The sequence below is a fragment of the Rhincodon typus genome, chromosome 4, assembly GCF_021869965.1.
Source record: "Rhincodon typus isolate 14 chromosome 4, sRhiTyp1.1, whole genome shotgun sequence".
In the NCBI taxonomy this organism is placed as follows: Eukaryota; Metazoa; Chordata; class Chondrichthyes; order Orectolobiformes; family Rhincodontidae; genus Rhincodon; species Rhincodon typus.
The window spans coordinates 83,438,460-83,452,855 of record NC_063335.1 but is presented as its reverse complement, the minus strand read 5'-3'; the positions used below and the strand labels follow the sequence as shown (position 1 = coordinate 83,452,855).

Sequence of the window (14,396 nt, the reverse complement as noted above, 5' to 3'; positions counted from 1 at the left end):
TCCTCCCTGTCCATTTTTATTCACTTGTGGGATGTGGGAATCGCTGGCTGGTCATCATTTATTGCCCATCCCTAACTGCCCTTGAGAAGGTGGTGGTGAGCTGCCTTCTTAAACCACTGCAGTCCCTGTGCTGTGATTTGACCCACAATGCCATTAGGGTGGGAATTCCAGGATTTTGCCTCAGCGACAGTGAAAGAATGGTGAAATATTTCTAAGTCAGGATGCTGAGTGGCTTGGAGGAGAACTTGCAGGTGGTTTTGTTCCTATGTACCTGCTCCTCTTGTCCTTCCAGATGGAATTGGTAGTGGATTGCGAAGGTGCCTTGGTGAATTCCTACAGTGCATCTTGTAGATAGTACACACTGCTGCTACTGACAGGCAGTGATAGAGGAAATGGATGCTTATGGACATAGTGCCAGTCAAGCGGGCTGATTTGCCCTGGATGGTGTCAAGATACTTGACTGATATTAGAGCTGCATCCATTCAGGCAAGTGGGGGGTATTCCATTACACTCGTGGCTGGTGCCTTGAGATGATTCACAAACTGTGGGAGTCAGGAGATGAGTTACTCGCTGCAGTGTTCCAAGCATCTAAACTGCTCTTGTAGCCATTGTATGTATATAGCGAGTCCATTCGAGTTTCTGGTCAATGGTAACCAGAGGATATCGATAGTGGGAGATTTAGAGATGATAGCACCATGAAATGTCAAGGAGCAGTGGTTAGATTGTCTCTTATTGGTGATGGTCATAGCCTGGCATTTGTGTAGCATGAATGTTACTTGTCATTTGTCAGCCCAAGCCTGGATATTGTCCAGATCTTGTTGCATTTGAACATAGACTACTTAAGTATATGAGGAGTCGCGAATGTTGCTGAACATTGTGCAATCACTGGCGAACATCCCCACTTCTGACCTTACGATGGAGGGAAGGTCATTGATAAAGCAGCTGAAGTTGGCTGGGCCTAGGACACTACACTGAGGAACTCCTGCAGAGATGTACTGGAGCTGAGATGACTGACCTCCAATAACCTCAACCATCTTCCTATTTGCTAGTTACGACCCCAACCATTGGAGAGTTTGCCCTCTTATACCTATTGATTCGAGATTTGCAAGGCTGTCTCAATGTCACACTTGGTCAGTTATGGCCTTAATGTTAAGACCTGCCACTTTCACCTCATCTCTGGAATTCAGCTCCTTTGTCCATGTTTGAACCAAGGCTGTAATGAGATCAGGAGCTGAGTGACCCTGGCAGAACCCAAACTGGGCTTCACTGAGCAGGTTGTTGCTGAGCAGGTGCTGCTTGATAGCACTGTTGATGATACCTTCCATCACTTTACCGATGATTGAGAGTAGACAGAGGGGCAGTAATTGGCCAGGTTGGAACTGTCCTGATTTTTATAAACAAGACACATCTGGGCAATTTTCCAATTGTTGAGCCTTATCTTTTGCACTGATGTGCTGGACTCTTCCATTGTCAAGGGTGGGGATATTTGTGGAGCCTCCTCCTCCAGTGAGTTGTTTAATTGTCCAGCATCATCAACAACTGGATGTGGCAGGCCTGGATTAATTGTCTAGCGATAATACACTAGGCCATTAGTTTAGTTCACTTTCATGATCTTTGCTTCTGATCCACTCAAATCATTTTCTGCTTCTGTATCCAGGAGGGTGACACCACACCCCTCTTGCTCACCTCCTCAATTATCTACGACTTTCCTGTCCTCTGTGACAAATGTCTTCCTTCCATCAGTAGGGGACAGCACATCTCCCTGAGGTTCCCTACATTTGGTCTAGAGAGGCTTATATGAAACACAGCTCAGTGTTGTTGCATTGGAATGCCACTCCAATGATGTTGGATAATGGGTGGGAGTGTGGGCAGGAGCAGATCAATAGCCAAAGGAAGTTTATTGGAAAGCTATTTGCACCTGAAGAAAACACTCATGCTCCCCCTGTTCCAGACACAGTCCTACAAAGATGTTAAGCTCACAATTTCAACTTCACTTGCTTCCTTAAAACGTTCAGTTTTCTGAGGCCCTGGAAACTGGGAATCCTGTGGTTAAAAATGACTGTTAAAATGAAGGCCCACAGCCTCATTGTAATAGAACATAGAACAGTACAGCACAGTACAGGCCCTTTGATCCACGATGTTGTGCCAACCTATTAACCAAGCAAAAATCTATTTCCCATAAACTGATTGGTCACCATCCCCTCATTCTGCCCCGGTTAAAACTAGAAGTGGGGTGTTTCAAGTTGGATTTGGTTTCTGTTCTAAATTTTTGGTATTGTAATTTCTTACATAATCTCTTCCATTTGCTTTTGGAAGTTAACTCATGCATGGGACTGAATTTTAAGATCGGTCTGATTGTACTTGCCTTCAGAGCATAATAAGAACAACAACGAATATAAGCAGGAGTTGATCAGTGAGCTTAATGAGCTTATTCCAGTATTGAATAAGATAACGGATGAACTTTCCTAGGAACAGCACTTTTTCACTCCATCCTCTTATCCCTTGATTCGCTTAGTATCCAAAAGTCTATTCCACTCCCCAACCTGAGAATAGGGCTCTTTATTCCAGAATCTTTACCCAAGAGAAACAGCCTTCCAGCATCATCATGACAAGCCTTCTAATCATTTCATACATTTCAATGATATCCCTCACTTTACTAAATGCAGAGAATTTAGGCCATTCACTTTCATCTCTTGTCATCAGACTGCTCTCTCACCCAGGACTCAATCAAGTGAATACTTGTTGTGATGCCTCTAAGGCAAGTAGATCCTGCTTTAACTGAAGCCAAAATGACACACAGTAAACTTGGTGTAGTCTCACCGAATCTTATTTAATTGCATCAAGATTCCTCACTTTTTTACTCAATGGCCATCTGCAATAAAAGGCAACCTAACCACTGCCCCTTGACATTCAATGCCGTTACCATCCTGGTTACCATTAACCAGAAACTGAACTGGACAGTAAATATAGTGGCTACAAGAGCTGGTCAGAAGCTAGGAATACTTCTGCAGGTAACTCACCTCCGAGCTCCCCAAAGCCTGTCCACCATCTACAAGATAGAAGTCAGGAGTGTGATGGAATTCTCCCCACTTAGCTTGATGAGTGCAGCTCCAACAACACTCAAGGCAAAGTAGCCTGCTTGATTGGCATCATAACCTCAAACATCTACTCCCTCCACCCCCGGTGCTCAATAGCTATCTAGATGTAAGTGCAGAATTTTTTCAAAGATGCTGAGACAGCACCTTTCAAACCCAAGGCCATTTCTATCTAGAAGGGCAAAGATAGCAGGTACATAGGAACACCACAACCTGCAAGTTTCCTTCCAAGTCACTCACAGTCCTGACTTGGAAGCATATTGCCATTGCTTCATTGTCACTGGATCAAAATCCTGGAATTCAATTCCTAACATTGTTGGTCTACTTACAGCAAATGGACTCAGCTCACCACAACCTTCTCAAGGGTAGCTAGGGTTGGGCAACAAATACTGGTCCAGCCAGTGACACTCACATCCCACGAGTCTATAAAAAAGAATGTTGGCCTAGTCAACAACACCCACCTCCCATGAGTGAATAACAATAAAAAAAACTCCTTTTCAGTAAAACCAAAAGAATTTTTGTCTTTCTGAATGTTTTCTATACATAACTTGTTTTGATTCATGGGCAAGAATCGCCAAGTCCTTCTGAATGCCAATATTTTCTGATATTTCCCCTTTAAAATATTGTTATATTTTTCCATTCTTCCTACCAAAGGGGATAATTTAACTCTTCCTTAGCCACCTATTGATCAGCCACCTAATTAATTTATGTCCCTCTGTAACCTGTGTCCTTGTCACTGCTTACTTTCCTACCTAGATTTATATCATCAGTAAACTCGGATATGTTGCACTTAGAGCCCTCACCTAAGAAACTAATATGTAATGTAATTAATGGGACCCAAACTCTGATCTTTGCAGCACTCCAGTTACACACTGCCTTTCCCAAAATAACACATCCATTGTTAGTCTATTTGCTGTCCATTCAATCCATGCTAATACGTTATCCTCAATCCCATAATTTTGTTGACACCTCTGTGTGTCATCAGAAGGCCCAAGTATACAACATCCACTGATTCACCCTTATCTACCGAGCTAGTTACACATTAAAAAAAGCTAAAAGATTTGTTAAACATGATTAGCTTTCATAAAAACTTGCTGTCTTGACGTAACTATATTGTAATTGTCCATTATATTCTTAAAAATAAGGCCTAGCAGTTTTCAGATGACTGATTGCTGACTAACTCACCCATTTGTAGTGTTTTGTTTTCTCTCTTCCCTCCTTTCTTATACAGTGGGGTTACATTTGTTACTTCCCAACCATGGGACTGTCTAGAGTCTAAATTCTGGAACATCAAAATCATTGTTTCTGCATTCATCTCATTTAAAGTTGTGGATCATGGTGGAAGCTGTTAACTTTCAGCTCCTGTTAATTTTTGCTGTGTTTTTTTTAACAAATATTAGTTTGTTAAAGGTACAAACCCACATTAGACCCTTATTTTCTTGTACATTTTTCATGTATTTGTATTAATTACTACGAAAGCAGGCTCAAAATATTTGATAATTACTTCTGCCATTTCCTTACTTTTCATTATAAATTCACTGTCTTTGCTGCTAAACGACCTATATTTTCACTAATTTCTTCCAATTTATGTACTTGTACTCTTGAGTACACCTATGACTTGCTTTTTATTGTTTTTCTAGTTGACTGTCAGCAGTTGGTTTCTCCTACTTTGCCAATGTTTTGGTCATCCTATGTTGATTTCTTACATGACTCTGAATTCTCAGTTTTACCACCCTTTTTACCAATATTGTAAGTGTGTTTCTTTTAATCTAATGTTGTCTTTAACATCTCTAGTTAATCTGCTGTACCATTTTTCCAATGGAAAATATTCCAAGGAATATATATTCATTGAGAATTATTAAATTATTATATTTTGTTTCTTTAAATGTTGGCCTTTGTTCATATATCATAGCTTTTAATCCAATTTTCTTACCAACCTCAATTTGAAATTTCTGCAATTTGCTTGTTAAAAAGAAAAACACTAGTTCTGGATTAAACCAGACAACTTTCACATTTAATACAAAATTTTATTCTGTTATGATCATTCTTTCCTAGAGGATCCTTTACTACAAGATCATGATTTAATCTTGTATAATGGTGTAACACCAACTCTAAAATAACCCATTCCATCATTGATTTCTTGTCATACTTTCTGAGAAAATTGTCATGGGTAAATTTATGAATTAATCCTCCAAGCTGCTTCGCCAGTATGGTTTGCCCAGTCTGTCCAAAGATTAAAATGATTATTGCATTCCCCTTGTTAAATGCTCCTCTAATTTTCACAATCATATTCTGTCCATGACTGTAATTACTGTTTGGTGGTCTATAAACTACTTTAAGACCAGGAATGCCTGTACACACTTGCTCTTTACATCTGCAGATGCAAAATACCAACTGTAGTAAAGGACAACTAACACATGTGATTGAAAAGCAGTTTCAGGTGATGAGGTTCTGGAGAAAGGTCATGACCTGAAACATTAACATTGTTTCTTTCTCCAAAGATAGCACTGGACCCGCTGAGTGTTTCCAGCATTTTCTGTTTTTATTTCACCAGAGGAGGGCCTTAAAATAAACTCATGTGATAATAAGGATTAATTTGCTCATGGTGCGCTGATGTTCCGTTAATGCACAAAAAAACCACAACAATATCTTAGAAACCACAATTAGTACTCTTTAATGTCTGCCCTACATTTCACCCCTAATGTAACGAGAATTCAAAGTTAGGTTCAACAGTTTTGAATGTATTTAGAGTTGAGTCCTGGGAATCATTATTTAAGATACACGAGCTGGAAACTTGATAAAAATGGAAAGACTCACAAAAATGTCACACTCGCTGTATCTAAACTTTCTAAGAAAGTTTGATGGGTACCAGCGAGAAGCAGGAATATGACTGACAGCTCCCATCCTCTAGAACCATGACCATTGGACTACCATCAAACCCACTGCAGTTTTGGTATACAACCCAAGCTTAGATTGAATCGAGGATTTTCTTGGTTGATGGTTCAATTCCACAATTGTAATCATAGTAACCACAAAGCCAGAAGGATTTCTATGTCTGAATACATCAACTAAATTGTTCCAAACATTTTTCAAATGCAGCTGGTGAGAGGTCAAAGCTGCCTTAAACCATACACTCTGCATTTTAGGCATGGAACAATCACAAATTGTTTGATTTAAATATTTTTACAATTTCGCATCACCTAATACCACAACTTTTCCTTATGAGCATTAGTGAATTCTTCATGGCTATAGTTGTTTATATTTATGGTCTCTTTTTTTGCTTTTTGATATTTTAATTTTAAACCAATAAATAACTTGAATATTATATCTATCTGTTTTCAAAGCGAGTGATTTGTATAACATGTTCCATTTATAAAACTATTCTGCAGTCATTCATTAAGTATCCTCAATCTAGAAAATGTTTAAATGAATGATATTTCATATTTGCAACAAATGTTACATCAGAATGTGAGGTTGTAATTTTTTAAACAAAAGTCTACACTATTACACCAGGAAATATTACATAATAAAATGTTTTCTGTATCTGCAGCAAGATATTGCAATGTGGTGGCAAACAAACGGTCTAGAATTGACAGGTGTGGATTTATCAAAAAGTAGATGTTAAATTATTCACTTTCAACATTCCTTACTTGTTACAAGTGCAGTATAGAACAGCACCAACTGTCTGTTTATATGCCACTTTTTTTTTGAAGTACTGTTATTACAACCGTAGACAATTAAAGAGAATTCACGCTGCTTCATAAGCATTAAGCGAGCTTTCCTGAGTATTATGGGATAGAAATTCATCTTGGGGAGGATAGATTGCTTTGGCCGCCTATTATGTGTCCCCCTCGATATCCAGACCTTTAACATTAATAGCCTATTCAATCGCCTGTTCCACTGAGATGACTTACTATCCAAGTATTCTTTTTTTTATTGACTATCACCTATAAGTGCACGGTTACATTCAAAATTTGCTATTTTATTTGGGGAGTTATTACTGAGATACGTAACACTTGTCTGGGAATAACACATCAGAGCTTTAAGGCAGATAAAGTCAATGCCAGCTCATCTGGAGTGTTGCCCCTTGTGTTGTCAGTGGCATTGTGTAGATGGACCCGAGTTGGCAGCAACGGGTGTTACTTTCTTCCTGCTTGTGGAGCAGGTGGCAGAGCCCAGCAGGTGGGGACTGAGAGCCTGGCTCTGCCAGGGGCAAAGTCTTGCCCTGCCAGGCGGGGCGAGTGCAGCCTCCTGTGCGTACAGAGAGCCAGCGCTGACGGCAAAAAGAAAACACCCACCCCGAGTTACAGCCCTTACAGAAAGAATAAACCAGTGTCAGCCTTTGCAGTGAATGCACCTAGACCGTATCCTCCAATGTGGCCCATACTATTGAGGTACTGTGCAAATAATATGCATGTTCTACATAAGTGAAGAAAATATGATCAGATACGGTTTGTTGGTGGGGGGGGGAGTGTAGGTGTCAATTGAAGTTTCATTTTTAAAAACCATTAAAAATTTAAAATCAGAACGGGAAATGTAGCATGGACGCAGCTGTGTTTCGTATGGTTTAGCTGTAGCTGAATGGGAGGAGAGAGGGGGGGGGGGGGGGGGGGGGGGGGGGGGAGGTGGAGAGCGAGAGAGAGACAGAGTCAAGCTAACAGCCTGGAAAGCAGCCAGCAGAAGGGGATTATGATGCAGATCTCAGAGTAGCTGGATTCTGGAAGTGCCGTTCTAATAGCAGATCGCGATAAGACACAGAGAGAGAGGGAGGGAGAGGAGCTGGAGCAGATGGCAGCGGAGGGAAGTGTTTGAGCCGAAGGCAGCAGCAGCCCTTTTCCCCCAACAGAGAGCTCTCGGCGGCAGGGATCAGGCTCCACACACACACACAGACAGAGAGAAGCAGGAGACACTCTCATTGTTAACATATACTTGACCCCCCTGACCCCTTCACGACACAGATGTCTGCTCTACCTCTTTCAACTCTCCCTGGTAGAAACCCCACCTACTCTGCACCTGGGCAGTGAGGAACCAGCTCCAGAGTCCAGGCTGCGTTTACACACACAGACAGCTCTCTCTCTCTCTGCCTCTGCTCTCACTTCAAACTGCGAGCTGCTGAACACATCCCACCGAGGGCAGGCTGCCTGGACTTAGTCTTCTCACGTCGTGATCCTGGTGGCTTGCAAGCATTTTAAAGGAAGTGATTTTTTTCTAAAAAAAAGTATATTTTTTAATCTCAAGAGAAGCAAAAACAGTTTGTTTTTCTCCTTATCTCTCAAGTTTGCAATTGCCCTCTTGTTGGGGAGATCAAAAGTTTGTCTTCACTTTGGCGCTGAGCTTTCTCATGTGGACGGATCTGCCAGGCTACAGGGAGAAACTTTCATCCTTCCCCTCTTGTTTTTTTTTGTTGTGTGGCTGAACTCTGGAACTTCTATAACTCAATAAAGCAGGCGAATGGTTGGAATCTCTGGATCTTGTCAAAGTAAGTATGATTTGCAACGTTTGCCCTGCTATTGCTGATATTCTTCACCCTCCCCCACCACCGTGCTAATTTGGTACTCCTGGTTAAGCGAGGCTAGTGGATTTTTCAGCTATGACATTTTGTTCTAATCAAATCTCATCAGCGTATTTGCATAAATGTGCTTTAACGTATGAGCTCATTGTTTGCAAATTTATAGTTTACCCAGTTATTTGAAGAAAGTGACATAAAACACCAGCTACATTGGTTGTAACTTTGAAATAGTGTTGTAAAGCTTTCATAGTCAGAATTGTGCACCTTTAGATTAATTACTTTTAACAATTGGGGTCCTTACTTGACCTTTGTCCTTCTGTCAAGACAGTGTCTCATTCATGTTTGAATTTTCAAAAAAACCCAGAAAATCCACTTGCTTGGAAGAGTGATATAAGAATCTATTAATTTGTTTGATCTTGAAAGTGATTTGATCTATTAACTACTATTTAACTTTATTGTTGTTGGGTTTTTGATGGTCTATTTTCAGCACATAATCCTGTTATCTAGGAAGCTTTACATCTGGCTTTGTTTTGGAACTGCTACGATTATGTGATCTAGCAATAAGAGAAAGGGGCAGGAGGGGAAATGGCTCAACCTGGAGAGAGTTGCAGGGCAGTCAGCTTTGACCACCCTTTCCTGTCAAATCCTGTTTTCCCCTTACACAAGAGATGCATTCTAAATGCAGAGTGTTCAATGCAAAGCCCAATTCATTAAGATTCTTAGTGACTGCATCACTTGTGAGCAGCTTAAACTGAAAGAAAGTTAGCATCTGCAGTTTTGCATTTGAAAACATTAGCTGTCACAATTGACAGTTTCATCTTTTTGATTTACTTTCATGATTTTCCCAATGCAGTTCATTAATGGAGATCCTTTGGTTGTTAAATGGAAGGTTAATATATTGTTTTGAGCTTTGGATTTCAATTAAAAAGCTTGGTCTTTGTTCTGTGGGAACTTGTCATGTGCTGTGATCAAGATGCCTTATCAGTTAAATAAAAGGTGACTTAGAACTTGCATGTTTGCGAGACTAGTTCTCATGATTGCTAGCAGGTGATGTATGCAGATAAGCAGTTGATGTTGTGGTTTGGCAAAATGTTTGTACAAGTTGATATGCATATTCGTATTAATGGACATCGTATGTTTCATTTACACTTTAGGATAAACAGCATAAAATTTAAATATGAAGAATATTTATTTTGAAATTCACATTCAGCTTGTCTTGGTTTGGTTTAATCAAAGTGATTAAATTAAATTTGCTTAAATGTATGTACTACAATTCACCTATTTAACAATTTTCTTATATATATTTTAGTACTGTAATTGTTTTATATCCAAGTGCATTTTGAGTGGTGTTGGAATAGGAAACTGGTTTCCCACTTGTCGCATCCAGAAGCATTTCGGTGAAGTTTGTTTCTGTTTCTTTGGGTGACAGGATAACTGTGGGTCTCCGTGACAAAAAGTAAGAGTTTTGTTTTCCAGAAAAAAAATTCAAAATTGAATTGATTATAAATGTTGCTGTTTTAAGTATATTTAGTTTCATAAATAGTGTACATTCTCTAAAAATCAAATTTGATTGTGTCCAAAAGTGTGAAAAATTTCACACTGAAGTATGACAGATCTGACAATAATTTAGTCATCTTAATTGTTCCAACTTCAGGAAACAATAACATATGGGACACAAATCTTGACTTACTGGTGCCAATATTATACTGGCCTTTCCTTTAGTGTGAGAGGCTGTGAAATAAATTACACACTACGCTGTCATTGCAGGAGAGTTCACTTTTGTTTCACCCTAAATTTGTGAATTAAACAAAATGTTATGCTAAATATCAGTAATTAATGCACCAAACACTATTGTTTGGTGAAAGTTACGTTACTGTTTTTTTTTAACCTTAAGAAGAAAGCAACATTTCCAGACCTTCCTACATTCTGTTTTGGATCTGTTGACATGAGCTGTAGTTTGCTGGAACTCTGGCTGTGCCATATAACACTGAACAGAATTTTGATATATGTAAATACTGCTTGTTATAAGAGTACAATGATGTCATTGGATCTAGAATTTACAATAGAAAGAAGGAACAGCATCCCCTAGTGAAAATACAGTGTTGGAATTAGTGCTTCTTCAGAACACAGCAATATAACATTTGTTTCGAGTTGATATTTGTGAATAAACCATTTGACATTTAACACATTTTTGGAAAGCTATCACTTCAACAAGTTCCTGCTACCTCAATAACCATATAATTTTGGTATCTCTATGGAATCTGTGAAGTAGATCTAGTATGCAACTCAGAGTTCTAATCAATAAATAAATTGTACACTCAGAAATTAGCAGTGATTGTTGTTTAAGTTTTAATATGTTGTTGTAAATTATATCTAATTTGCACAGTTTTACTTTTTCAAAATAAAGGAAATTAACGAAAATATTAAAATGCTAAACTATTTAATATTACTACATTATCCCAATTTTATAATTATTTTACTACCTTATTAACAGCACGTTGGTTCGGTTTGAAATTTGGTGGTCACTTAATTGAGGGGCATCAGTTTAATTTGTTACGGATAATTGAATATACAGAGTGTCGAGTAGGGTTATTTAGATGGTGTACAACCAGAACAAGTCACTTTGTCCAACTTCAGTAGCCATCTGCAAGTGCAGAGGGCTTGCACCTGTCAGTCCCCTCTAATTATAGTTTGGGGTCAAAGAAATGAAATCTGAGTCATTTCTGTCGATGATTACTTTAACACTCCTAGAAAATGATTATTTGTGATCGGCATGTTTATATGCCACAACGAAATCAATGTTACTGTATGATAACTACATTAATATTTTTAATGCTCATTCCATTTTGAGGTTAATGTTTTTGGCAATACACACAAAAGCTTCTTATAGTAAAAGCTGCTGCTGTAATCCTAAAATTCAAGGAAATAATTTTTCTGGGGAAAAGCTGTTCTCACGGTCACTTTTTTCAGTTGAATATTATTTTAGTCTGTCATGTCCACAGTCATATCAATGAGCCTTCCATGCTATTGGATTAGTTGAGGATTTGTGACAGAACCCTTTTATCTGCCATATTCATAGTGGTGCCAAGCTTTTCATCAGCTCCTTTTTTATTACAGTTCTGCTTTTCCACTCACGTTATGGCAATGTGTTCTCACAATTTGAGCAGCTTTCCACCAGGTGACAGGTGTCCTGCCCGGCTGTAGTTGGACAGGAGTCCATTTTCTATAATCCTCAGTCCGTGTTTTCCCTTTGAGTTGCCAATTAACTTCTCACACACCCTCTGTTTATTTTCCTGGATCCATCTGGGCTGAGCTGATATTGTAATCACTCTAATGCACATTGCCTTCCCTTCACACACAATGTGCCATCATGACGAGCCTTTTATTTTAGATAAGCCGAGGAAGTGTGTTTAATGAATACAAACCCGTTGTGCTGGTGTGCACTCTGCCAGAAGGTAATCTCCATGAATAGGTGCTTTCAGTATTTGGAGGAGATGCATAAGTCGATAAGGCTGGGAGTGAAGATGTAACCTGTTATCTGCTGCTCCTCTTGCTGGCTGTGAATTTACATTTAAAGATTAACACTGAAGAAAAGCTGCCTTTTGACAAGGTTAGGTATCATTCCTGGTCTTGACAGTATCTGACATCTCCTAAACCATTTCTCCAGGACTTCTAAAGGTGAGATTACCAGAGTCGTTATCTTTAATTGGGTTTAGCATTCCATCTCGACTGCCTTCTATAGTGTAGAACTAAGTACTGGGAGATGATAATGGAGAACAAAGGATTATTTATTGATGTGGCTTTATAACCATTAGAATACTAAAGAATATGGTCAGGGTAATGACTTGATTTGCTATTTCATTATGTGTAAATTGCCTGAAAATAGTCTTGCCTCTCACAGAAAAACCAATAAAGCTCTTGAATGAAGAGGCAGAAAGCCTTTGTCTTTTATTTTTGATGGCATACGTTTGATAGCACTCGTTCTGTTATGTTGTCTGTGAGTGAAGCTGAAGAGACTTGTGAGGGTTTATTTAAATATAGGTAACACTGCACAGCACTATACAACACATGCAAAAACATTTTTTTCGAGTTTATTCCAATACAAAAAAAATAGAATGTGAAAGAAAGCTCAATTGAAATCTGTTTTTTACAAGAAATAAATATTTGTATTTTAGGGAAAAATTACAACTAGTCAATATGTTGGGACAATAGAAACCATTACTTCTGAGCATATTGACATTTTGTGTTTGTGACTGGCTGTATGTGCAGTGAGATATTTCAGCTTCTCACTGGTTACAGTACACAAATATTGCTGTAACTGACCTTTTATGTCCTTAGAAGCCCAATTGATGTTTGCAGATTCTTCCTAGGGGGTTATTATTTAAACAAGAATATTACATTACTCAAGTTGCAAATATATCACCTTGCAACAATTTAAAGCTTATTTAATTATTTCTTGTATATTGTTTGGCGATAATAGTGAAGATGGAAATTTAAACCCAAATGTATGCTTGGCCTGTTGTACTTAAATGTCTTGTAATTTTTGGAATTTGGACGACTTTTGAAAATGTTCGAGACTGAGATTTGTATGATTTTCATGAAGTTGTTTAGCTTCTGTTTGATCAGCAGGTGCTGCTGAGATGAAAGCCATGTGCAAATTATTTCAAGGGTAAAAAGTGTCGATTGAAAATGAATGTGATAAAAGAAAGAGCAATCCGTTTTCTGATTTCAATTTGTGCAAAGTTTGAAGAGCTATTCTGCTAAACTGTCACATCTGTTCCATTTTGAATATTGCAGTGCATCTCCCCTGTAAATAAAGTGCCTTTTATTGATCTAAATCGCCTGAGATTTAAAAATAACCAAAGTATTTCCTTAGAAAATCTTGATAATTTATCTCTCCTTAATATTTTCCAGGTTCTAGTTATTAATAATTATGGAGAGGATCTGAAGGTGATGGCAGCACCTCTTATTTTTAACATAGGCACAATATATGATTGTCATTTCTTTGACATGCTGTATTTAACTATACTAATACTGAAGTTGAAAGTAGGCATTCGGATTATTTATTTATTCAGTTCCAGTTTTAAAGTGGTGTTCACACATGTGCTCCAGGTTTTAAAATTGTTTCCGCTCTTGACTTACCTTATTAGAAACATGTGAGCAGCATCTGTCTTACAGCGTCCACCCTTGTATCTTTACACCATTTTATTGAATATTGTGACTTAGTGCAAACAGACCTGAGAGTAAAAGCTGACACTAAAATAGCATTATGGCAAAAAAAAACATCATCATTGCTTCTTTCCCACTGACCGTTTGGTAAAAGAAGTTCTAATTTTCCATCTGTTAATGAGCTGAGAAATTCTGTAATCTCACTATGTTGACAATGTTTTTCTGTGATATTTTATCAATATTTCAGCTGTTTCACATTCACGGAGTTTGTATGCTTTTATTCAGTGAAGTAAAATTCCATTTGAGAAATAAAGAGAAAGGTGCTGCGTCAAAAGATGACGAAAAATGTTAATCTAACCCACTGCATGATTAATTTCGAAAAGTAAATATCCTTTAATTTAGCCAACTCCATTGAGCTCGTGAGCATTTGCTCAAGTAGCTTTGGTAGCTTGCTGCTGAGACCACTGATTGTTTTAAATTGCATTACCAATGCAATCATGACAACAGTGAACTGTACAGGTACAATTAAAATACATGTAGAAATATTCAGAAAGGAGGAGGAAGGTTTGGTGGGATCCATCAGACCAAAGCAGCATAAGAAAAAGAAAATACAATATTTTGGT

The 14,396-nt window shown here is 38.4% G+C and overlaps 1 protein-coding gene across 9 annotated transcripts in view; it reads left to right on the top strand.

Moving 5' to 3' along the window:
- The first annotated feature begins 7,218 nt into the window (after nt 1-7,218).
- The window catches only part of runx1t1 (RUNX1 partner transcriptional co-repressor 1), a 117,834-nt gene continuing 110,656 nt past the window's right edge, over nt 7,219-14,396 (top strand). For 4 of the 9 annotated variants that reach the window (XM_048595518.1, XM_048595512.1, XM_048595509.1 and 1 more), the window contains exon 1: nt 7,798-8,574. In XM_048595518.1, the coding sequence (XP_048451475.1) occupies nt 8,547-8,574 (28 nt within the window). In that variant the 5' untranslated portion in view covers nt 7,798-8,546. Of the gene's footprint in view, nt 7,490-7,796; nt 8,575-11,991; nt 12,283-14,396 lie in introns of those variants that run through there. The other 5 variants (XM_048595515.1, XM_048595517.1, XM_048595519.1 and 2 more) reach the window with 5 other exon arrangements.